This window comes from Notamacropus eugenii, chromosome 1 (assembly GCF_028372415.1).
Source record: "Notamacropus eugenii isolate mMacEug1 chromosome 1, mMacEug1.pri_v2, whole genome shotgun sequence".
In the NCBI taxonomy this organism is placed as follows: domain Eukaryota; kingdom Metazoa; phylum Chordata; class Mammalia; order Diprotodontia; family Macropodidae; genus Notamacropus; species Notamacropus eugenii.
Genome location: NC_092872.1, coordinates 721065976 through 721089216, shown reverse-complemented (window position 1 = coordinate 721089216; position 23241 = coordinate 721065976). Strand labels below are relative to the sequence as shown.

Here is a 23241-nt window from a genome sequence, read left to right as displayed (position 1 = left end):
TGGAACCCTGGGCAAGTGACTTAGGGCTCTTGGCTTTGATTTCCTCATCAGTGAAAGGAGGTAGAAAAGCAAATGGGAAAATAGTTCAGGTCAGCACCTTAAATGCTGAATTTTAAGTCTACTTTACCTTAAGGGTGGATCTGTCCTGAGCTGGTCGAACATCCCAATTATCCTGCTGGGATCTGACTTGAAATGAGCCCCATTCTAATTCAAACTAGGAGAATGTGCTCATCAGACGGCCCGCAGTCAGTGCACAACCCCCACCCTCAAACTAAGCTCCGTAGCCCGGGAATCCCTTGCTCCCTGGAAATCTCCAGCTCGCCTCTGCCTGGTTCTCCCCCTCCCAGCTCCTAAAGTCCTGAATCTTTCCTCCAATAAGAAATCAGGTGGAGGGTGATGGGGGAGGAGGAGCCCTCAGAGATGACCAGCCTGGTGGGGGGTGGTCCAGGTGGAACAGGAGCTCTGGGGTGGAGTTTGGAGGCCTGGGGAGAGGCTAGGATGAAGAGGGGCTATCCCAGTGGACACGGCTGCCCAGGTGATGGAGGGCAGGACTTGGGGAGGAGAGGGAGAAAGGGTTCTGAGTGCCAGACCCTGGGTGGGATTGGAGAAAAGGGGGCGTCAGAGGCTGGGAGGAGCCTCCCAGAGTGGGCTGGCTGAAAACCGGAACTTGTGCTCAGATTTCTCTGCCTTCCACCCTAGGTCTGGAGCTTCCCTCAGCCTTCTTTCCTCAGATCCCGGATCACGCTGTCTTCTCTTGGACCCGAGATCTCTGCCTTGTGGAGGCCATCTCTGTGGGTGCAGGTGCCAGGTAGGTGTGAGCCAGCCCCTCACAGACCTGCATTGGGTCTCATCCTCCCCCTCTGACCCTGTGCTGAGTCTAGCTCCAGGTCCCCCTGGACCAGTCCTCTCCCCCCAGCCTGGTCCCTGGACAAGCTTCTCTTTTGCTGACTCCCGACCACTTCTTTAGAGTCTGGGGCTGCCCCCTCAACCCCCGGATTTAAGACTCTGTCACCTTCTCACAGAATTCACACCTCACCGTCAGGGACCCAGGAATCCTGCCTTGAGTGAAATAAAAGGGGAAGGCTTGAGTGAACCTGAAAACGCCCGAGTGAAGGCCTGGATCTGCCTCCAAGAACTGGGCCCCTCGGGCCATTTTTCATTCAGAGACTAGGCTGATTGTGTTGCCAGTAGAGGAGGGTGAGATTTTTTTTAATCTGCCCCTTTGGTTGGGTCAATATTGACTTTTATAAAGAAAAAGAAAGGACGGTGGGAAGATTTGGGATGGGCTTGAGGGGTGGCAGGCTGCCTGTGGTGATCCTGAGGTGAAGGAGAAGGGGCCTGGGATGATTCCAGGGTAACCCACTAAGAAGGGTTGCTCTGGGTGGGGGCCACAAATACAGGATATTTGAGAGGATTGTTCAGTTTCTAGGTGGGGGTGGGGGAAAGGTCAGGAGCTGGATTGCTCTTTTGTGCTCATGTCCTGGACCCAGTCAGAGGGAAATCTCTGATTCCGTAGCCTTTGAGGCTCTGACTGCTCTTGTTCCACGTGGGATCCCAAGTACCTTCTGCCCCTTGTTATCTGAATAAGAATGGGGGAAAGGAAGGGGAAAGAATAGTAGTAGGACAAGGTGGTACTATCTTTGTCCTGCCTGACCCTACCTCTAGGCTTCAGGATCCTTCTCTCTCCCCAGCTGTCTGTAGAAGACCAAAGCCTGGCCCAAGCTGAGAGTGTGGAGCCAGAAGGAATGGCTCTTGGCAGCTGCAGACCCCCACCCCAGGTGAGTGCACTCTCTCTACAGACTTGACCCCCACAGAGGACATTTCTGTAGATAAAGATGATTGTCTGTAAGGCTGGCAATCCCCTCCCTGTGGATTGTTCCTTTACAAAAATAGGGAGGAAATTGAAAACCGTACTAACACCACCATCCTGTTCTGTGTCTTTTGAATTAATCCGTGGCATACTGGCATCAAAATCACTAACTATCCCTCACCCCCAGTTGTTCCCTTCCTAAGACCTCTTCACTCCTTCCTCTCTGTTCTGTAGGGATCTTGTCTTTGCTCCTGTGTGCATGGCTACCACCCCTACCCATGTGTCCCTAGAACTGCCCCACCCTCCACCCCCTTTGCCTCTTTGGCCAAGCTCTCCCTGGCAGACCTGGAGGACAGGATGCTCTGCTTACTCTCCATGGTCTGATGTGCACAAATGGTTCATCTGTCTGGTGCACACTGTCTTGTAGCTGGGCATCATGAAGGATATACTGAGGGGCCAGTGAGGGATGACAGGAGTAAATACCATGAGGAGGGGCTGAGGTGTTCCTGGCCTCCTGCATGCTCTGGTCCTGTGTTTCTGGAAAATCTGGCAGAGTCAAGTAGACCGGTTAAGTTGTCTTTTGGGTCACATTCCCATGATCAAAGGCCCTTCCCCAAGCTGTGTGGACCAGAGCAAAGAAAAGAATACCTTCTTTAGCTATTACTTTATTTGCATTTATGAAAGGCCTGGTACTTCTTTTGTCAGAGAGGATATAAGAAGGGACTGAGTTTGGGGAACTATTTAAAATTCTGGGAGTTTTCTTTTATACTGGGAAAAAAGGAGGTCCTAAAGGAGACACTCAGTTCTTATCAAAGAGGCGTAGGGCTCAAAGGCAAAGACCCAGTGGAGTGTCTTCCTTTGTCCCCCAAATCTACTTTTGACCATCTTCACAACAACCCTATAGTGTAGTTGCTCTTCTTACCTTTTTTTCACAGGAAACTGAGGCCAACAGATTCAATGAGTTATCAACCAGGGTCACATAAGTCAGTGTCTGAGATAGCATTTGAACTCAGATCTGCATGATCTTCTCCACTTCCATAGCTCCATCCACAATGTATTTGTGTGCCCACCTTCTCACAACTCTTGCATCATTGACTGGTGCTATTGTCAGTTTTGTCGAGTGTGAGATCAGTTCTCTGTGGTATGGTTTACTTTTCTTAGTATTTTGGGACATTTTTTCATATGGGTAGGAATTCTTGGCAGTTGTTACTGATAACATTTTGTTCAGATCCTTTAACCATTTATCTATTGGGGAATGGCTATTGGTTGTTTTTCAGTTGTTTGAGTCTTGTCTAAATCTTTTTGACACATTGGAGTTTTCTTGGCAGAGATACTGGAGTGTTTCTCCATTTTTTTCTCCAGCACATTTTACATAGGAGGAACTGAGAAAACAGGGGGAAGTGACTTGCCCAGGGTCACATTGCTAGTAAGTGTCTGAGGCTAAATTTGAATTCAGATCCTCCTGTCTCTAGGTCTGGTACTCTGTCTACTGTGTCACCCAGCTGCCACTGACTATTAGTCTTTTTTAAAACAATACTTCCTTTTCCCTCAATTACATGTAAAAACATTTTTATTCCAAAATTCTGAGGTCACAGTTCTCTACCTGCTTCCTTCTTCTTACCCCTCCTCCATGTGGTAAGTAATCAGAAATAGGTTCTACATATGCAGTCATGTAAAGCATTTTCATATTAGTTCATGGGAAAAAAATTGTGCTGAAAAGAAAGCAAGTGAAAACTAGTGTGCTTAGGTCTATATTCTGAATCAATTCTTTCTATGGAGGAGGGAGAGCATTTTTTATCATGAATCCTTTCAGATTGTCTTAGATTATTATATAGCTGAGAAGAGCTAAGTTGTTCACTGCTATTCATCATACAACATTGCTATTACTTTCTGCTAAGTTCCTTCTGCATGAGTTCATTTCAGCATTTCTAGGTTTTTCTGAAATCCTGCTTGTCATGTTCTGTAACACAGTAGTATTCCACTGCAGTCATATACTACAACTTGTAAAGGCAATCAGTGGGCATCTCCTCAATCTCCCGTACTTTGCCCCCCCAGAAAGAGTCTGAGTAGGTCCTTTTGTATCTTTTGAAAAAAACCTTTTGTGGATAGCAGCTTCATATTGTTATTCCTGGATCAAAGGCATCCCTATTTTTGTACCCCTTTTATAGTGTAATTCCAAATATAGTTTAGTAAAATTTCAAATACTCTAATGCTCTTAATTGCCCTAATCGTCCTAAAGGCCTTCAGAGTTACAGGCTTCATCTTCCAATGTAGGAATATAAACATTTTAACCTTATTGAATCTCTTTTGTTTGCTCTGTTTACCTTTTGATGTTTCTCTTGGGTCTTGTATTTCAAGACCCAAGTTTTATTGAGGTCTGGTCTTTTCATTAGGAATGCTTGAATGTCCTCTATTTATTGAATGAACATTTTTTTCCCCTGAAGGATTATATTCAGTTTTTCTGGGTATATGATTCTCTGTCACCATCCTAGTTCCTTTGTCTTGGTGAATATTCTATTCCACACCTTCCGATTACTTTTAATGTATAAGTTCCTCACCTGTGAGTTAGCTTGACTGTAGTTCCCTGACATATGAATTACTTCTTTCTGGCTGATTGTACTCTTTTTTTCCTTGAACTGGGAGCACTGGAGTTTAATATTCCTGGCAGTTTAAATTTTAGATCTCTTTTAGGAGATGATTGGTGGATTCTTTCAATTTCTATTTTACCCTCTTAGTGTATCAGGTCTGTACCAAGAAAACGTCAAATGTGGCCATGGAGGGTGAGATAAGACTGAAGCAACTGAACAGTAATAAAACATCCATTTGGAATGTATTGTAGAGTATTGTATGAGGTGAGGGTCTATTCCTAATTTCCTTCCTGACAGCTTTCTGCTTTTCTCAGCAGTGGTTTTTTTTTAGCCAAATATGGATTTTTTCCTTAATCAGGCTTTTGTCCACTTTACCAAACATCATGGAGTTGCTGAGTTCTAATGATTCTGAGTCTCCCTTGTTTAATCTGTTCCATTCATTTCTCTCTCTCTCTCTCTCTCTCTCTCTCTCTCTGTTTCTCTCTCTCTCTGACTCACTCCCTCTCTCCCCCAGTACTACACAGTGTTGATGACCAGTGCTGTTTACTATAGTTCGATGTCTCTTCCTCCCCTATTCTTACTTGTTTCCATCATCCCCCATGATATTATTGTAGTTCTTTTATTTTTTCCAAATGAATTTTGTTATTTTCTTCTGCTGTGAAACGTGACCTCCACAGTTTTGTTGTTGTTATTATTGATGTTATTCAGCTGTGTCCCAGTCCTTGTGACCCCATTTGTGGTTTTCTTCGCAGTGATGTTGGAGTGGTTTTTACTTCTCCAATCACATTTCCGATGAGGGAACTGAGCCAAACAGAATGAAAAGCCCTGGCCAGGATCACGTAGCTAGTAAGAGACTGAAGCTGAATTTGAACTCTTTTTCCTGACTCCAGTTCCAACATTCTATCCACACCGCCCTCAGTTGTCCCCATCATTTCATTACTATAGAATTAAATGTATAAATATTGTTGTTAAGTCTCCATTTGGTTTGACACTTTCGTTGTCTTTCAGGCAATTTCCATTCTTATTTTATTACAGAATGAAAGGCTATATTGATAGTTTCTGTCTTTTTACACGTTTGTAATATCTTCCTGCCCTAGTCCACAGTTACTTTTTGCAAAAATTCCATGGGTGCATGGATAAGGGAAGAATTTATGACCAAACAAGTTCTAGAGAATAATACAACTGTACAATCCATAATTCACAGAAAATTTAATTAAATTAAATCCATATAAAAATTAAAAAATTTTAGCAGAAAGGAAGTCAATACTATTAAAATTATAAGGAAAGGAGATAATTGGGGAATTTTTTTCAGTAAGTATCTCTGATAAAGGCTTCATTTCATGAATAATAGAGAACTGATTCTAATTTGTAAAAATATACTTCATTCTCCAACTGATAAATAATTAAAGGATATGAACAGGCAGTTTTGGGAATATTCAATGAAACCTATCTATGCTCATGAAAAAAACCTTCTAAACTTGTATTAGACACGTGCTATGTTAAAACAACTCTGAGGCACCAACTCATACTTACCAGATCAGCTAATATGATAAACATGGAAAATGATGGAGGTTGAAGAGATGTAGAAAAACTGGGACCCTAATGTTCTGTTGATGGAGTTATGAATTTGTCCAACTATTGTGGAGAGCAGTTTGGAACTGTGCCTAAAGAATTAAGAAAGTGTGCATAATCTTTGATGCAATAAATACCATACCACTGTTATGTTTATAGCCCAAAGCCATCAAAATAATGAGGAAAGGACCTGTTTGTACAAAAATATTTTCAGTAGCTCTTTTTTGCATTGCTTAGGAGTGGGAAATTGAAGAGATGCCCATCAGTTTGAGAATGGCTAAACAATCTCTAGTATTTGATTGTATTATGCTGTAAGGAATGACCAGGAGGATGATTTCAGAAAACTCTGGAAAGACTTACTTGAACTGATGCAGCCTGAAGTGAACAGAGCAAGGAGAACATTGTATACAGTAACAGCAATGTTTGTGGTTCAGTGAAGAACTGTGAGTGACTTAGCTCTTCTCAGCAATACAGTGATCCAAGAAAATGCCCAAAGGACTAATGGCAAAGTCTGTCTCCAGAGAAAGGACTGATACTGTTTGCCATACAGACTGGAGCATGCTATTTTTCACCTTTTTTCTTACATTCTTTTTCTATTTTTTCCAAGTCTTTTTGTACAAAATTACTAATACAGAAATGTTTTACATGATTGCATATGTATAACTTATATCTTATTGCTTATTATCTAAATTAGGGGGGTAAGGAATAGAGGGAAAGAGAGACAGAATTTGGAACTCTAAAATTTTAAAAACAACAAATATTAAAAACATAACATGTAGTAGAGGGAAATAATATTTCAGAAAATGTAGAAAAAGAAAATACAGATTGTCCACCATTCAGCATGGAGCCATCCACTGACTGCAGCAAGTGGAGAAATTGTGAATCATCTTTGAATCCCATTTAAATTGTCTTAGGGAGAATCTGAAGGTCTCCTGCCAAAGTACTGAACTCTGAGATCCTTTCTCCAGTTAGATTGCCAGTCCTTCACATTCTACAACAGGGAGCACAACTCTGATGGACTGGCCATGTTGTTCAAATGCCAAAAGGATATTTCCCTAAAGGACTGTTTCATGGAGAACACATGCAAAGAAGGCACTCGGTGTGGTCAGAAGACATAGTACAAGGCCATATTTCCAAGGTCTTTCTGAAGAATTTTGAAATCAGTGGTGAGACATGGGAGACTGTGAAAGGACCACCCAGCATAGGTTATGAACATCAAAGAACATGCATGCTGTGCTATGCTAGCAAAGCAGAATTGCAGTATTTCAAAAGAATAGTGAGATGTGCAAATTGAGAGGCATCTCCACCCCAAATGTTCCTGTGGACTATTTGTTCCCAACCTATGGTAGAGCCTTCTGGCCTCTATTAGTCTGATCATCCATGGTCAGACACATTGTACTTGAACCCTTACATAGTGATGCAGTTTTGGTCTGCTGTGAACACAAAGAACAACAAAAATGAAGAACTATAAAACTAAATACTTTAATAAGGAAATAATAACTTATTGACAAATGAAAGCTATCATAAGTAAAAGGCATAAGATGTTTTAGCCATGACGGATTATAAAAAGGGCAGCCCCAGACACAGTGTAATAACAGAATTCTCCTTCACTTGTCTGGAAAGTCTCATCTCCTTCACTTCAGTCTCGATTGTAATTAGTATATCTTATGAATCCTTTTCATCTTTTATCTAGAGAAGACTTTATTCCAGGCTCTCAGGAAATTAACCAGATTTTTTTCTTTCTCTTCCCTCTCTTTTCTATAGCAAACATTCTCCGCCTGACACCCCAGAATATATTCTACTTGCCAACTTCTCACAAACCTGACAGAATATTGTTGATAAAATATTATTTTTATCAGTTCTGATAAGGAAGACATTTCACTTTTCTCCCCTCCTTTGGTGTTTCTATCTCACAGAAAAAAGACACATGAAATACTTCTCTCAAGTTTTCATTGAGCTCAATGACTATGGTTTTGAATGTTGATTCTCACTGAACTAGGATAAGACTTTTAGTTCAGTCCCCTTTTTGTGCTTCAGTTTCCTCTTCTCACTTGGTGAGGTTAGACTGCCTGAATTCTGGAGTCTTTTTCAGGTCTAAATCTTGTGGCTCTTGATGCTTTAGGAGCTGGTGACATTTCAGGATGTGTCTGTGGACTTCACCCCAGAGGAATGGGACCTCTTAGACCATCCTCAGAAGAAGTTTTTCAAGGCAGTCATGCTGGAGAATGCCCACAACCTACTCTCCTTGGGTAAGGACATTTTCCCTGGCCACTCTGAGTCTGCTACCAAAAGCAATATCTTGTGTGCTGACTTTGGAGCATTTATATATTACTAGAAAGGGAAATGTGCTGGTCTCCAGTATCCAAGAGACAGGGTCCTTCTGCTGCCTGGTTTTCCTCTAGAAGGTCAGTACATGGTATGAAGATAACATGTATGTTCTGTTGTTGCTACTGCAGCTGTCTCATGGCAATTCTAGGTAGCCTGAGGTAGGTCAGTGTTGAAGTATCTCAGATGTAGAACTAATCCTATGGATTATTTAACCCAACCTCTCCCTGGATATTAATTTTGTCTGCCAAGTACCTGAGAAGTGCTCAGCCTGCTTTTCTCTGTAACCTCTTCCTCTTTGGGATGGGCCAAGTATTTAGGATATCCTTCTTTCTGAGAAGCATCACTTTGTAACTCTCAGTTTCTGATTGTGTCAAGTGTCACAAATTTGTCCTTAATCTTTCTTTCATTTGCCTCCACTGTGTTGTACAGATGGTGGGAAAGGACAGAAGGAAATAATCCTTTCCATTCACCTGCTGTTCATCAACTGTTGTGTTATGTCCTTTCTTTATAATATAATGTTATTAGCTGATACTATTATCCCCAAATGGCATTTAAGAAAACTGAAGCAAACACAGGTTAAGTGTCTTTTCCAGACACACAGTTAAAAACTGTCTGAGGGGGGATTTAATCTTTGGCATTTCTCAGTCTATTCCCAGACCTTGCCCTACTTCACTACCAGTCACCTCTAATTTCTAGATAATGAAATTCTGCAATGAGTGCCTCCTTTGAGGAAGGTGCACCATGATCAAATTTTCTGATTCTCCATTGGCTCCATGATCTTCTCCCCCACCTTTCCCCAAAGTTCTTAAAAATGAATGCTATGGAAATCATGTTTAAACACTTTTGGCCACCATCTTTTCCTCCTTGATTGCATGCCCCTGTCAATGGCAGGAATCAGAGACTGGCCAAGTGTTAAAATTTGAGTACCTAAGGTTCATTCAGTTCCCCAAAAGGAGAATCTCACCAGAAGAGCAATGACTCACTGAATGAACAGTAACCAGGTTTTTATAGGTTTTATGGGGTGAGGAGTTGAGGAGGAGGCAGATCCAGAGCTGATCCATCAAGCTCTAATCTGCTGGAGCTCAATGTTGATCTGGCATATCCTTTTTTGGTTACTTGCATTACAACCATTAATGGAAGAAGAAGCCAGAGGTTTGCGAACATGAAGGAGCGATTCTCAAAATGGAGTGGCTTTGTATGTACTCTGTTTTCCTGAAAGAGAACTAAATTCTAAGTATGTCTCCATGTTCATTCCTTTTTCCACATTATCAGGGCTTCCAGTTCCCAGAGAATATTTGGTTTCTTATTTGGAGGAAAGGGAGGTGCCAATGATGCTGGAACAAGAAGGCCTGAGGACCTGCTGTCCAGGTGAGTGAGGAAAAAGCAGGCACATGAGAGCTGTGTCTCTTGGTATTGTAGCAAAGCAAGTGTTAGATGTGGGGGCAGGAACACCTGAATTGGGATTCTTTTTCAGAGACTTTTAGCAGTGAGTCTGTGCACAAGTCACTGAACCCCACTGATTTTCAGTTGACTCTTCTGTAAAATTAGGAAGTTAGACACCGTGCAATTAAGCTATCCCCTACTGATAAATCTATGATCCTAAAAAAAATGCATTGTTTAGAATTTGGGGGCATGGAACTTCCCTGAAAGTGCAAAAGGGGGTTAGGCTTTTAAATATGGTTTCTTTCTTAGGCATTGTTCTCATCAGTGAAGACTTAGAAAGTTGCTGCTAGGTGCTATACCATCTGTTAAGCAACATAAAGAGATGCAAGGAACATTCCTTGCTTTAGTGGTGTTCTCAGACTGGGTGGGCAGATGACATGCTAACAACCATGTAGAAATCTATTATGGACAAGACAGATTGGATCTCATTGAGAGAGGAAATGTACTACAGTGAAGGAGAACTGGAAAGCCTATTGTGGAAGGTGGGCCCTAGCTGGGGCTTCAGGGATGGCATTCCATGTCTGGACATGGCTTGGAAAGCCGAAACATTTGGAAGGCAGAGTGTCCCCTTCACAAAATAAAAGTGAGGCTCATACCAGTGGATTATAGCAAGTTTGGTGGGGATGTGAAGGGAAAGAAAATTTAGAAGAATAAGGGAGGGGTATGTAAAGAGAGAGGGTAGGTGATTAATAGCCTTAGAAGAGATTTTGTATTTGATCCTTTTCCTAGGGAGCCCCAGGAGATTGTTGAGGATATGGTGATATGGTCAGTCAAGAACTTTAGGAAGATGATCTTTGTAAGGGAGTGGTGGAATGACTGGAGTGGAGGGAGACTTGGAGCACCTGGAACAAGTATCAGGTTCTTGAAATAGCTCTGTTGTGTGGTGTTCAGGACCTGAAGCAAGACAGTAGAAGTGTTGGGAGAGAAGGGGGTGTTATGGGAGAAATGTTATCTGGGTGGAATCAGAGGACATAGGAGCAGATTGACTATGTGAGACAGAAGTGTTTGTGAAACTCCATGAGGAAGGCATGATACCTCATTTATGAATGTGCTCTAATGGGAGGATTCCTTGGACAGCATTAGGAAAGTAGGAAGATGGGAGGGCCGGAAGAAAGAGAGTAAGTTTGTTTTGGACAATAATGATATTAGTGTCGCTAAATCCCAGAGAGAGTGAGAGAAAAAAAGAAGGGTGATTGATTGTGAAAAGCTGTAGAGAAGGAAAGAAAGATGAGGATGAAGAAGTGACCAGTGGATTTCACAACGTGGATGTTCTTGGTAATTGTGGAGAGAGGAATTTCAGTTGAACAATGAAACTGGGCGCTAGACTGCTGAGAATAGAGAAAAGCTTTGGTGACTCCACTTGTAAGTGGGCACTTCCAGCTGTTTAGCCAAGAAATAGAAGAAAGATCATGGAAACATATCTCTTGGATTGAATGGATCAAGTGATCATGTTTTGAGCATTAGCAAGAAATGGTTTCTGGCAGTAGGGAAATAGTCATTAGTGTGGGAGAGACTGGAAAGTAGTGATTAAAAGGAATGCTGGAGGGGCACCATACTGAGGAAGATGATGTCCTGGAATGGGATGATTTATTCATGGAAAGGAGTTTGCTTTAGCTAGCAGGGGGATCATTTCATCTGACAGTGAGGTCAAAGACAAAAAGTCACTTCATGGATGGAAAATGAGGAGGATAAGATAGCTCTTGATAAGCATCCAGTTTTTTCAAAGAAAAAATAGAAGGCACATTTCTTCACTGAAAAGGTGATTAGTGGGGTAGACAGTGGGAGCAGGTAATCAGGGACATTTGGGAAAGAATTAAAAGAATTGGGAAAGATGCTGTGGTGAAGGAGATAGGGAGTCAGGTCGTGGTTTTCAGTCTTTCCAGTCATTTCTGTTTCACTATGACCTCTTTTGGGGTTTTCTTGGCTAAGATGCTGGAGTGATTTCCCATTTGCATTTCAGGCTCATTTTATAGACAAGGAAATCAAGGGCAAGAGCCCTAAGTGACTTGGGAAGGGTTGCAAAGCTAGTAAGTGTGTCTGAGGCTGGATTTGAACATCAGTCTCCCTAATCAGTAGCTACTGCACCACTTAACTACCGAAAGGGACTCAAAGGATACCCTTGGCACCATGAGGTCCACCCTGAATTTAAATACCCTAAAATTGTAGTTGACTGAGGCAGCAGGTTTTATGATTTTCTCTTTCCATTCAGTAGCATGTGAGTACAAGCAAAGGTTGTTGCCAAGGATATGCTTTACCTAAATTATCAACTTGTGTCCCTCCCTTGATCTCTAAGGCCCAATCTTTGGCGCCCTCTTGGAGAATTGTTGGCCACATTCATTGAACTGACAGTCACTCTGAGTTTGGCCAAGTGCTAATTAGAAATTCCTAGGTGTCCCTTAGTATGGGATGCTTCAGGAGCCTAAAAAGAGTCTCTGCAGTGTTGTCTCTGGGCATGCTCAGGTCCCATCAGGTTTAGAAGCAGACAAAGTTCACACAAATAGGAGATAAAGTGAAAGAGTGAGAAACAGGTCTGCATTTGCCAAATAAGGCAGAGAACAGAATATAGGGATTGAGGCAGAAGCTGGGGCCTGGTGTCAGTCATGGGTCCTGTCAGTCAAAAAGCATGGATTAAGCACCTCCAGTTTTCTTTGGTATCTCACCAAGTTTTAGGAAGGGAAAAGGCAGTCCCTGAGGTCAAGGAGCTGTCAGTCTGCCTGAGGAACATGGAAATGGTGGAGAAGAAACAGCAGATCAGGAACCTTGGTCTTAACTAATCCAGGGAAAGGAGAGTGTTTGGGAGTGTAAAGACATCTAGTTCATTGGGATACCGTGGAATAAAGGGGAACTCAAGGAGTGAATATAAAAATAGATTAAGGAGAGTAGAATTAGGGGAAAAAAACTTAAAAATCAAGACAAGAATGAGAACAAATCCAGGTCCACCTCAGAGATATTGCAGAATCAGTTCCAGAGCTCTGCAGTAAAGCATATATTGCAATCAAGTCAGTCACTTTAATTTTTGGTTTTTCAGTGCATATGAAATTTATGTTTATAAATACTGTTTTCTATGACATGCACAATACTATTTTGTTTTTTCAAAGTACATATTTTAATTAACAATATTTTGTTGGTAATAAAACTACCTATGCCTGAGCCTTCAGTGAGTCCTAATCTTCTTTCTGGTGGGGTCTCTGGTCCAGTGTTGCTGGCTTGACTCATCAGAGTTGTGATTGCTCAAGGTTGGCAGTTGCCATGGCAGTTTCTTAAAATAAGGAAACAGTTAAGTTTGCCACCTCCATTGACTGACTCTTCTTTTCCCTGGAGTTTAAAGTACGCTCGTGATTTGGCCTAATTTCAATATTTTTGTGTCTCAGGGTAATAGGAAGACCCAAAGAGAGGGAGAAAAAAGTCAAGCATGCAAAAAGAAAACATTTTTTCTTAAAAAAAAAAAATTTGAACAAAAGTGCCATGGAAAAGGGCCATCAAGTTCTGTGGACAGAACATGCCCAATTGCAGGGTGGGTGATCTAATGTCATCTGCAGGGACACTTTTCTGGTAACTCAGCCATTCAGAGTTCATGGCCTGACTTGAGGTTGTAGCATGAATGCTGGGTCTGCCAGTTTCACAGGTGTTTCTGAGGATCCAATGTGATTGTCTGTGAAGGTCTTTCCAAGTCAAGTTATTCTGCAGATCTGAAGTAGTGGCATTTTCAAACATTGTGATTGTGTCAATTTAACTTGGAAGACTTTTATCTTTACCTGAAGAAGTGTCATATAGATCAGTTTACTTTCTTCCAGTGGAGGGAAGTGTTTATAATTGTGTGTGTGTGTACCTGTGTCTCTGTAAATATGTTTCACGATTTGTTTTTTTGCAGAAGGAATGATTGGACCTGGAAAGAGAGAGACTACTGAAAAGCTAAGTATTTCTGTGGAAGAAGCACAGCAAGAAAACCTCATGAGTGCTGGTCACTGTGACTTCATTAGGAGCCAAATCTGTGCTGTATTTCAGAAAGTTCACCCTGGAGATAAACTTTATGGTTGTCATCACTGTGGGAAAAGCATGAGTCAACAGTCCTCCCCGATTTACTGTCAAAAAATTCATACTGGAGAGAACCCACATGATCTTCATGAATGTGATGTACATTTTAGTGAACTCTCCTCCTTCCGTATTCATCACATGATTGATAGTGAGAGGCAGTCTCCTGAATGCAGTCAGTGTGGAAAGGATGGGAGCTGCACCTGTAGTCTTGCTGTACATCAGAGCATGGAGACTAGAGAGGAACTTTATAAATATGATAAACATGGAAAGGCATTGCTACAGAGCTCCAATCTTACTCAACATCAGAAAATCCACAATGGTGGGAAACCTTATGAATGTAATCCTTGTGGAAATGCATTCAGATTTAAAGGCCATGTTACTCTACATCAGGAAACCCATATGGAGAAAGTTTATGAATGTAATCAATGTGGAAAGGCATTCACAAGCGGCTCCAATCTTGCTGCACATCAGAGAATCCACACTGGAGAGAAACCTTATCAATGTAATCAATGTGGAAAGGCTTTCAGAGACAGCTCAAATCTTGCTGTACATCAGAGAATACACACTGCAGCGAGAGCTTATGAATGTAATCAGTGTGGAAAGGCTTTCAGACAAAACTATCTACTTGTTTCACATCAGAGAATCCACAATAGAAAGAAACTTTTTGAATGTAGTGACTGTGCAAAAGCTTTCCGTTCTAGCTCCAGTCTTCATGTACATCAGAGAATCCACAATGGTGAGAAGCCACATAAATGTAATCAATGTGGAAAGGCTTTCAGACTAAACTCCCTACTTGCTGCACATCAGAGAATTCACACTGGGGAAAATCCGTATGAGTGTAATCATTGTGGAAAGACTTACAGGTCTAGCTCCAGTCTTGCAGCCCATCAGAGAATCCACACTGGAGAGAAACCTCATGAATGCAATGAATGTGGAAAGGCTTTCAGATACAGCTGCCATCTTATCCTACATCAGAGAATCCACACTGGAGAGAAACCTCATGAATGCAATGAATGTGGAAAGGCCTTCAGACAAAACTTCCAACTTACTGTACATCAGAGAATCCACACCGGAGAGAAACCTCATGAATGCAATGAATGTGGAAAGGCTTTCAGAAGGAGGTCCAAACTTATTCTGCATCAGAGAATCCACACTGGAGAGAAACCTTATCAATGTAATCAATGTGGAAAGGCTTTCAGAGACAGCTCAAATCTTGCTGTACATCAGAGTATCCACACTGGAAAGAAACCCTATGAATGTGATCAATGTGGAAAGGCTTTCAGACTAAAAGATCTACTTGGTGCACATCAGAGAATCCACAATAGAAAGAAACTTTTTGAATGTAGTGAGAAGCCACATAAATGTAATCAATGTGGAAAGGCTTTCAGTTCTAGCTCCAGTCTTGCTGCACATCAGAGTATCCACGCTGGAAAGAAACCTTATGAATGTAATCAATGTGGAAAAGCTTTCAGTAGGAGGTCCAAACTTATTGTGCATGAGAGAATCCACACTGGAGAGAAACCATATGAATGTAATCAATGTGGAAAGGCTTTCAGAAGAAAGTACCATCTTGCTGTACACCAGAGAATCCACACTGGAGAAACACCTTATCAATGTAATCAATGTGGAAAGGCTTTCAGACAAAACTACCAACTTACTGTACATCAGAGAGTCCACACTGGAGAGAAACCATATGAATGTAATCAATGTGGAAAGGCTTTCAGAGAAAACTACCAACTTACTGTACATCAGAGAATCCACACTGGAGAGAAACCTTATCAATGTAATCAGTGTGGAAAGGCTTTCAGACTAAACTCTGTGCTTCGTGCACATCAGACAATCCACACTGGAAAAAAACCCTATGAATGTGATCAATGTGGAAAGGCTTTCAGAGAAAACTACCAACTTACTGTACATCAGAGTATCCACACTGGAAAGAAACTTTTTGAATGTAATGAGTGTGCAAAAGCTTTCCGTTCTAGCTCCAGTCTTGATGTACATCAGAGAATCCACAATGGTGAGAAGCCGCATAAATGTAATCAATGTGGAAAGGCTTTCAGACTAAACTCCCTACTTGCTGCACATCAGAAAATTCACACTGGGGAAAAATCATATGAGTGTAATCAATGTGGAAAGGTTTTCAGTTCTAGCCCCAGTCTTGCTGTGCATCGGAGAATCCACACTGGAGAGAAACCTCATGAATGCAATGAATGTGGAAAGGCTTTCAATAGAAGGTCCAAACTTATTGTGCATCAGAGAATCCACACTGGAGAGAAACCATACGAATGTAATCAATGTGGAAAGGCTTTCAGAGAAAACTACCAACTTACTGTACATCAGAGAATCCACACTGGAGAGAAACCTTATCAATGTAATCAATGTGGAAAGGCTTTCAGACTAAACTCTCTGCTTGGTGCACATCAGAGAATCCACACTGGAAAAAAACCCTATGAATGTGATCAATGTGGAAAGGCTTTCAGACTAAACTGTCTACTTGGTGCACATCAGAGAATCCACACTGGAGAGAAACCTTATAAATGTAATGAATGTGGAAAGACTTTCAGAGAGAGCACCAAACTTAGTCTACATCAGAGAATCCACACTGATGTGAAACCTTATCAATGTAATCAGTGTGGAAAAGGTTTCAGACGAAACTCCCACCTTACTTTACACCAGAGAATCCACACTGGAGAGAAACCTTATGAATGTAATCAATGTGGAAAGGCTTTCAGTTCTAGCTCCAGTCTTGCTGCACATCAGAGTATCCACACTGGAAAGAAACCCTGAATGTGATCAGTGTGGAAAGGCTCTCAGAACCAGACTTTCCTACTTGCTGCACATAATAGAATTCACACTGGATAGATATATAATATGATTGATGCTTTTATATACATTCTCACCTTATTATACAAATCTGATGAAAGCAAATTTGAGGAGACATCGTTTCTAGGTAATTATTTAATTATGGCTTGTTTATAATTTATAAAACAATGGTCATTTAGCTATCTCTTACCAACCAAATAGGAATCATGGAGACCTCTCAAAACTTATATTCCCTTAGCTAAGTGGGAGTTACCTATAGGCATAAATCAATGCTGATTAATTAAATTTTAATGAGAATGAGTATTATGAGATTTGGGCTTATTCTAATGAGGGATGAGGGGGAGGGGCCTGAATCTTGACTCAGTTTTGGACAAAGAGACTTATTTCTAGCCTGATCACCATTACTTAGTGCAGTGTGGACCAGAGGGTTCCAATTCCCCTCAGAACTGTTTCACTAAAACACAATGGGCCAGAATTCACCTATAATAAAATCCTTTTACATTTTGGTCAGATCTAAATTTTCCCAGGTCTTGCCAAAGATTTCATCTGATCATCAGCCCTGCCCTTCAAAGACTGACTGAATCACCTTCACTGGCCGATTTCTGAATGAGGAGATGGGGGAAAAAAGCTTTGTCCTAATTGAATACTTGTTTATTTCTATGGGAGAAACATTCTTTTCTCTCACATGAGAGAATCCATTCTAGAAGACATGTAATTTGTCAATCAATATGAAAAGTGTTCAAGCTAAAGTCATTATTGATGTTATTCTGATATTTCCTATCAGAATTCACATGGGATAGAAAGTATTTCCATAATGAATGTGGGAAGACATTCTACAAGCACTACAGAGCTTATAGACATCAGAAGTTTCACCTTATGATCTAGCCCTGTCTGGACTCTGGAAAGGTCTGCAACCAGAGATCATCTCGTCCTTTACATCAAGGATTGCTAGTGGAGAAAAGACTTATGAATGTGTTCATTGAGGACCAGCCTTTTCCTGGAAGAGGCAGGTCAGTAGACTGCACAATATTCACAATGCAAGGAAGTCTTATAAAAGCAATAATGGTAGGATGGTGATCATCTGATGATTTTTTGTGTATTCCAATGTGTACGTTGAAGAAATCTTGCTGGACATAAAATATATGGATCTAATTAATGAGTAATGTTTTCTCCCTGTAGCACAGACCTCACTAGACATAGTATATTTCATATAGTGCATGAAGCCCAAAAAAGAGATTGAATTTATCTCAGCAACCCCAAGGTTTCTAATGTCTTCCCTAACATGTGTTATGGCATCCTAGGGTGAAACCTGTCACTGGCTTCCTCACTCTCCCACTGTAGTGAGACACCTTTCCTGTTTACCTTTCAAGCTGTCCTAGACAGGTAATGTGGTTCACTGCTCCAAAATTCGTTCTGAGTCCTTATTTCAAGGTTGTTTTCAAGAGAATCTGGAGGTGCCAAGCAAGTGAGTGCCTGACCTTGTCCATAGAAGTCCCCATGCCCATATATTCAGGAAATACTCCCATGATAGCTCAAATTTTCTTGCAAAGGTCTCTTGTCTTTCCCATTCAGTTGTTTTCTTCTATTTCTTTGCAATGCCCAGTTAAGAAAACCTTATCTCTCCTTGCTATTCTCATAAATTATGAATTCATTTGGGGAAATCTCCCCTTTGCTTTCCCCTTCTTTCCTCAGCTATTTGCAAGGCCTCGTCAGACAGACATTTTGTTTTGTTGCTCTTTTACTTTGAAATGTATTTAGTTGTTGCCTCCTGTGCAATATTAAGAATCACTGCCAGTGGCTCTTCAGGCACTCTGTCTACCACATCTAATCCCCTAAATGTGTGCATCACTTCCAGTTCCTATCCATAAGCCATGCTATTTTGATCATATCTTTAGGTTCTAATGGTTTTCCCTGATTTCTTAAATTTGAGTCTGAATTTTGCTGTAAGAAATTTAGGATCTGAGCCTCAGTCAGCTCCAGATCATGTTTGGACTGATTGTATAGAATGTCACCCTCCCATATCTTTTCCCTATAAGAATATTTTGGAGTTATTGCTTTCATAAAACTGAGCAACTTTGGCCTCTTTGGAGGCAGTGGTTGGAAGACAGAATTGTTACTGTGATATTAAAATGTTTTCCTTGGATTTCAGCCGTACTTACGTATATATTGGAAAAATCTTGCTGGAGATAAAACTTAGCGATCTAATTAACAAGGTTAAGTCTCTTGCCCAAGATCTAATTAGATTTTGCAGTTTAAGAGACCTCATTAAACATCCAAAATTACTTACTGTGATGAATTCCCTAAAAATACAGCTGTTTCTAGTGAAATCCTGATGTTTGTCATTATTCTTCCATAATAATCCTTTGAATTCATATGCTATGATTTCATTTGCCATTCTCCAGTTGATGGGTACTCAGGTTGTTCTTTGCTGGAACAAAATGTTCTCTTATAAATATTTTGTTAAAAGACAACAGTCCATCTAGAGTGTTAAAATCGTATCTGGACAAATGCTTTCTATGTAAGGTGATAATTTGGAAAATATATTCAATGAAATTGATGTCATTTTAGTGTCACCAAGTCTTTTTTTAAGGTATTCTTGCCAAAACAGTGAAATTTGTTTTAAATCTGTAATGTAACTTTTGTTATGCTTCAAAATTTTATTGTAGCTTTGGGAAATATTTGATAAGTAATATTAACTTTAAAAATCATACCTAGCGGGTGATGCCCTTGTATTCTTAGGAAATCAGCTTCTCTTTTGATCCAGATGCTGTGATATGATGAATTAAACTGCTGGAGAATGTGATTACAATGTTCACAAACTGCTAAGTATTTAATTGAATATATTTTAAAAGATAAAGTAATAACTTAGCTTTTGGGAAAAGCAGAGAAGACAGAGATTCTCCTTTTCTGGGGAGTTTTTTGGGGCCTGACCAAATGCTTTAGGTTACAAGATGTTATCAGCCCTGGGACAGAAGTTGCTTAAAGTAGAGGTTTTCTAATTCTAAAGTAGTGAAGTGTTTTACTGAGTAATTAAGTTGTTAACAGGTCAAGAAAGGTTTGGGGAGGGGGATCTTGCAAGTTTGTTTATAATATCCAAGTTTTATGAGAATTTGGCAACTGATTGTGAAAATTATGAAATTTCCCCCTAGAGTAATATGTATGACAGTTCCTACACCTTTGAACAATTTCAGTCTGAATAGACTCCAACAAGTTCAAATTTGGTCCCCTTCCTTGAATACAATTGATAGTCAGATCTTGGAATGCAGAAAATGAGAAAATGACTCCAGTCCTTCTTGTCCAGGTACTCTATCATGTCAATTCAACAAGACCAGATTGCATGCCAGGGTCTGTGTTAGGATTTGGGGTTACCAATCAAGGTACCCCTCCCCACAGGGAGCTCACATTCTAAAGGATTTGGTCAAGTATTTAAGTCACCAAGTTTTTGTTAAACACCAGATCTTTTCTAGGCAAGAGGTAGGCTCTCATGATTCCCAGAATGGAGAAAGAAAATAGACAATTTGCAAACAAGTGACCCCCACAACCAGAGAAGGCACAATCATTAGGAAATATTGGGATAGGTTTTTGGCCTTGAATCATTCACATCTTGCCTCAGCCACTGAGTAGTTTGCCTCATTTTTCTCCACTGTAAAATGGAGTTGACAGTCTTGCAGTCTAGGTGTTCTAGTAATCCTGAAATTCAAGGGCACAGGTGGGGGTGGTCCTCAAAAGAATTCAACCACTCAGACCTTTCAGTCCAAGCAGCAAGTTTATTGTGTCACCAATAGAAGCCAGTCAGATGCCTGGTGAGTCTGCACTATTTGTGACACCAACACAAGTGGGCGAGATTTGAAGAATTTGCATTTGATAAGTTTGAGATTGATATTTTTATACAGAAAGACTAGGAGATGATGTGGATGGGCTCTGGCAGTGGCAAGTATCCTGAGGTGATCTGGAATTAGGGAAAGGAGCCTAGATGGGATGAAGGAGTTTTCAGTAATCCTGGTAGGCTAGAGTGGGCCAGATGCTGGGTTCCTGAAATATGTGAGGAAGTTCAAGGATCTGTCCTTTTAGGGTTTCAAATTTTCCCCATCATGAGGACCTAGCAGGGTTGTTAGGATCTGATGAGATAATATTTGTAAAGTTCTTGTGCCTGGCACTAAGCAGACTCTTAAAAAGCCATTTGATTCCTTATTTCCTACATAAAATCTATATACAAGGTAATTGGAAGAAATAAACAGAAAATGGACCAAGCAAGGCTTCTTGAAGGAATATGGTGAAATCAGGAAACTTTGAGACAAGGAGAGACAGCACTCAAGGAATGGGCGGGGGTTGGGGGTGGGGCAGTGGTGGAAGCTAGTGAATATGCAGCATCAGGAGATGGAGATTCATGTGTGACAAATAACATGGAGGCTGATGTCACTGATCCTTAGTACATGGAGACCAGAAAGGTGTGTGCTAACTAAAAAACTAGTGTTAGGTTATAATATTTAATATAAATTTTCCAATAATCTCTTTGTTCTCTCTGAAGCAAACTCAGAGAATGCCTCTTCCTATGTCACCAAAAGCCAGATAGGGCTCACTTAACACCTCTTAAGAGACCTTTAACCTAAGACACGTTTTCTGAATAATGGAATAGTTTCCTTATCTTAATATTTTGTGGACATGTAATATGTTATGCCATGTTAGTGGTAAAGAAAACATATCCTGGTTCATAATTTCAATGGAAACTTTGTCAAATTCTATTATCTTATTGTTTTTACAACCTATGCAATTAAGAAATTCCTTTCTAATGGTCTAGTTAGTCACTCATGGAGACCATAAATCTGAAGGACATATTCCACCTTCTTTGTCCTAAAACAGGTTTAAGCCTGGCCAGTTTTTGTATGAGCAGTCAGATAATATCTGGCTCCTTAGTACTATGTAACCGTTACTTTAAGGGGAATGAATTAATAAATGTATGCGTTTGGCCTGTTGCCTCTCCATCAACCAAAGTTTCAGTCAACATGGGAGAAAAATAGCTCTTCTCTGAGTTCATGTGGTGGGTTCCTGCTGTCACTTTCCCACAATGCAGAGCTTATGCATTAAAAACGTGGGCTTCAGGCCTCAGAAAAAACGTGCACGTATGTAACTGAGGTGCTGAGTCTACTCTCTCTCTTTTCCCATGACAAGGGTTGCCCTAAGGACAGCAGTGAAAACATCTACTCATTGTAGCTCTAACAATGCTTGTTGCAGGATCTTGGATAAAGGATGAGGAACATGAAGAAGGCCTCCTGTCCCTTCTCCCTCTAATCAGGAGAGGGCACTATTGCTCTTCTAGTGACAGGTTGTCCTTCATTCTCCTGGAGTACCAGTGACATCATAAGGGTGATGTCTTGACTTGAAAATGAATTGGATTTCAGTGAGCAGGGCCCTGCACAGTCACCAGCCTCACTCTGTCCTCCAGAGCCATCTGGTCCAGTGGCAAGATACAGATCAGAATGACTGGAATTGCTCCAGAAGCAGTGGGATACCTTGTCCTCTTTAAATAAAGGGCTTGCCCAGGTCACAGTTTGTCCAGAGTAAAGGCTATCTAGTGATTTAAGTTCTGGTAAGAAATGAAGCAAAATATGCTGTCGTTTGTTATTCAAAAAAAAAAAAATCAGTCTGGGAGGGAAGGACTCTCAGGGTTTCTTACCAGAGCAGAAATGATTGCCATTTACACTCATTCTGAGCCATCACAACCCAAACAAGGGCCCCTGAGGCTTGGACTGGGACTGATTCTAGGGCAGTCAGTGGGAGTCAGAGTGATTTGGGTTTAAGACATAGTTATGTCAGGACTGTCTGGGTCCCTTAATCCAGGTTTTTCTCAGGCACCCTGGCTCAAGGCCTGTCCAGCCTTGGCTAGACCTACCTTACTGTTTCTTTGACTTCCTAGCTTCTCTAGCTGGGAGAGGTATAGGGACAGGGGCAGGAGGAGAGTGAGAGGAGGGACCTTGAGCTCCTGCCATCTCTACCACCTGTCCAGGGCTTGGAGTTCTGTCCTGGTTACAGGCACAGACGGAGGCTTCTTTCATTTATCCACAAGTATCAGCAACTAGTCGTGTCACACACAAAACATGAACTTCTCTATGTTCTTGAGTTTATAAATTCAAGGACATAAAAGAGGAAGCCATGTCCCCCAGGAACAACCTCAGGGGATGTGACCTACTCTGACTGACAGGGCCCTGAGATGAGGCTTATACTCGACCTGAGGCTCTTTTACATACCCAAGGGAGCTCTCACAGGCTCTGCTCAGGATATAAAGTCCCCTCATCCTGCCTGTCTTAGGCCTTAGGGTGCTCTGTCTAAGATCTCCAAGGGACAGGATGACTTCCCCCTGTCAGCTCCTCTGGCTGTTGTTGCTCTGGGCTCAGGGTAAGACACAGCAGATCAGAGAATGAGCCTCTGGTGTAAAGGTTATCACTGGAAAGCCAAATAAAATGAAACTTAAGGTTCCCTGGATCCAGCGGGTGAGGAAGTTGAGTGCAGAAGGCAGATGGGCTGACAAGCAGGACCAGGCCATCCAATAAAAACTAAATATAAAAATGCTTGAGAGATCTGTGGGAATACATGGCTGATGTCAAAAATTGATTTAAAAAAACAAAAAAACCCAATATATTGCCA

General features: G+C 41.2%; 1 protein-coding gene across 1 annotated transcript; it reads left to right on the top strand.

Moving 5' to 3' along the window:
- Positions 1–1272: 1272 nt before the first annotated feature.
- LOC140521552 (uncharacterized) lies at positions 1273–21581 on the top strand. Its single transcript, XM_072636726.1, is given in 6 exon segments — positions 1273–1322; positions 1692–1778; positions 8093–8219; positions 9571–9666; positions 13613–16559; positions 16561–21581. Coding segments are annotated over 5 exon segments (3294 nt in total). The 5' UTR covers positions 1273–1322; positions 1692–1745; the 3' UTR covers positions 16652–21581.
- The last annotated feature ends 1660 nt before the right edge of the window (positions 21582–23241 follow it).